Source organism: Conger conger, chromosome 19 (assembly GCF_963514075.1).
Source record: "Conger conger chromosome 19, fConCon1.1, whole genome shotgun sequence".
NCBI lineage: Eukaryota > Metazoa > Chordata > Actinopteri > Anguilliformes > Congridae > Conger > Conger conger.
Window position 1 is genome coordinate 22,064,279 of NC_083778.1, and position 2,500 is coordinate 22,066,778.

Here is a 2,500-nt window from a genome sequence, read left to right on the forward strand (position 1 = left end):
CGCCCGCTGCCCCGCCCGCTGCCCCGCCCGCTGCCCCGCCCACACCCTGGCCCCGCCCGCTGCCCCGCCCACACCCTGGCCCCGCCTGCTGCCCCGCCCACACCCTGGCCCCGCCCGCTGCCCCGCCCACACCCTGGCCCTGGCCCCGCCCACACCTGGCCCCGCCCGCTGCCCCGCCCACACCCTGGCCCCGCCTGCTGCCCCGCCCGCTGCCCCGCCCACACCCTGGCCCCGCCCGCTGCCCCGCCCACACCCTGGCCCCGCCCACACCCTGGCCCCACCCGATGCCCCGCCCACACCACATTCATTTCATACCTTTTCCTGTTAACCACAAGCTCTCTAAGCTTCAGAAGCAACCCTCCTTTAACCCTCTGTTTCCTGTTTCCCTGTTGCCATGGGATGACTTTTAACACCCACAGCGTATGAAATACTGTCAGTTCTATCAGAGATGTGTTTTTATACCTGAAATGTCTTCATAAATAGAACACATCAGCGGAGGTGATGTTAGTATGAGCACGCAGCTGATGGGTGGACTTGTGAGGAACCCCAGGGCGATTGAACACACGCTGGGGATGTTGTCTAATGAATCGCTGTCTGCACTGTATGAAGCCCACCAGCTGAGCCTCGCCTTGGTAACTCGGTCCTGAAGCCTGATTCTGTACAAAATAGGGCACTGAGTTCCCTCCCAAACTACACACCGTCTCACGCAGAGCCCTGTGGAACACACACGCAGGTTGAGTCCACAGTGAACCCCACTCAGATATTTACTGCACTGCCCTTTCACGGGGAGGTCAACATGCAAATGAGTAAAATAATGTGTTTCAGCTCAGAGTGCACAATCATCTCCTCATTTGACCTTCATTAGAGCACACGTGCTCCTGGCCCACCTGCACCAATGCCCTGCTACTCCTCCCAATGAACTGCAGGGAGCTCCATGGATCCCTGAGCAGAGAGAACACACCTGTTTCTCTGCAGACATCGTCCATGATAAAGCGCTGTGATCTGGGGCCCCCCCAGGACGGCAAATCCATGGATCTGCTCCTCTCAGTGCATCCAAGGAGAACTCAGATCTCCCTAAAAACAGCAGTGTTTTAGCAGCTGGCTGTAAGAACCTCAGTCTAGATTCTGACTGTCTGAGAACAAACAAATTAACACACTGACCTCACACAGGTACAGTATCACACTGCTGATGCTTCTCAAATTAAATTAAAATCTTCTCCCCCAGTTTTAAGAGTCAACATTACTCGGTCCTTAAAATGGCCGCAGTGTGTGTTGTTGTGCAGCGTATGGGTCTCTCAGATGGGGTCAGAGACACTAAAGCAGCGTGTGTGTGTGTTGGAGTGCAGTGTGTGTTGTTGTGCACTGTGTGTTGGAGCACAGTGTGTGTTGGAGTGCAGTGTGTGTTGTTGTGCAGCGTATGGGTCTCTCAGACACTAAAGCAGCGTGTGTGTGTTGGAGTGCAGTGTGTGTTGTTGTGCAGTGTGTGTTGGAGCGCAGTGTGTGTTGGAGTGCAGTGTGTGTTGGAGTGCAGTGTGTGTTGTTGTGCACTGTGTATTGGAGCGCAGTGTGTGTTGGAGTGCAGTGTGTGTTGTTGTGCAGCGTATGGGTCTCTCAGACACTAAAGCAGCGTGTGTGTGTTGGAGCGCAGTGTGTGTTGGAGTGCAGTGTGTGTTGTTCAGATCTCCCTAAAAACAGCAGTGTTTTAGCAGCTGGCTGTAAGAACCTCAGTCTAGATTCTGACTGTCTGAGAACAAACAAATTAACACACTGACCTCACACAGGTACAGTATCACACTGCTGATGCTTCTCAAATTAAATTAAAATCTTCTCCCCCAGTTTTAAGAGTCAACATTACTCGGTCCTTAAAATGGCCGCAGTGTGTGTTGTTGTGCAGCGTATGGGTCTCTCAGATGGGGTCAGAGACACTAAAGCAGCGTGTGTTGGAGTGCAGTGTGTGTTGTTGTGCACTGTGTGTTGGAGCGCAGTGTGTGTTGGAGTGCAGTGTGTGTTGGAGTGCAGTGTGTGTTGTTGTGCAGTGTGTGTTGGAGCGCAGTGTGTTGTTGTTCAGTGTGTGTTGTTGTGCAGCGTATGGGTCTCTCAGACACTAAAGCAGCGTGTGTGTGTTGGAACAGAAGGCGCGGCTGGCTCGAGTGCGATTGGCTAAGAGCAGCGGTGCTCGAGCCTACGCACAATACAAACACCTCCGGCTCCTGAGCGCTGCACTGGAGCAGGTAACCACGCCAACCGGGAACGCCGCGATCCCATTGGACGGGCCGCTGCATGTGCCCAAAGGCCCGGAGAACTGGAGCTGCTCCATGCAAGAGCTTTACGTGGTGTCCTCTCTATCTATCTCTATTACTCTCTATCTCTATCTTTTACTCTATCTCTATCACTCTATCTATCTCTATCTCTATCACGCTATCTCTCTCTATCACTCTATCTATCTCTATCTCTATCACTCTATCTCTCTCTATCACTCTATCTCTCTCTATCACTCTAT

At 53.2% G+C, this 2,500-nt stretch overlaps 1 protein-coding gene across 4 annotated transcripts in view; it reads left to right on the forward strand.

Annotated features, from left to right (window-relative positions):
* Positions 1–2,500, forward strand: part of LOC133119124 (potassium voltage-gated channel subfamily D member 2-like) — an 83,689-nt gene that overhangs the window by 72,512 nt on the left and 8,677 nt on the right. For 2 of the 4 annotated variants that reach the window (XM_061229549.1, XM_061229550.1), the window contains exon 3: positions 2,133–2,231. The exons of 1 other annotated variant lie outside the window; for it this stretch is intronic. In XM_061229549.1, the coding sequence (XP_061085533.1) occupies positions 2,133–2,231 (99 nt within the window). Of the gene's footprint in view, positions 1–2,132; positions 2,256–2,500 lie in introns of all 4 variants that reach the window. One more of the 4 variants, XM_061229551.1, reaches the window with a different exon arrangement.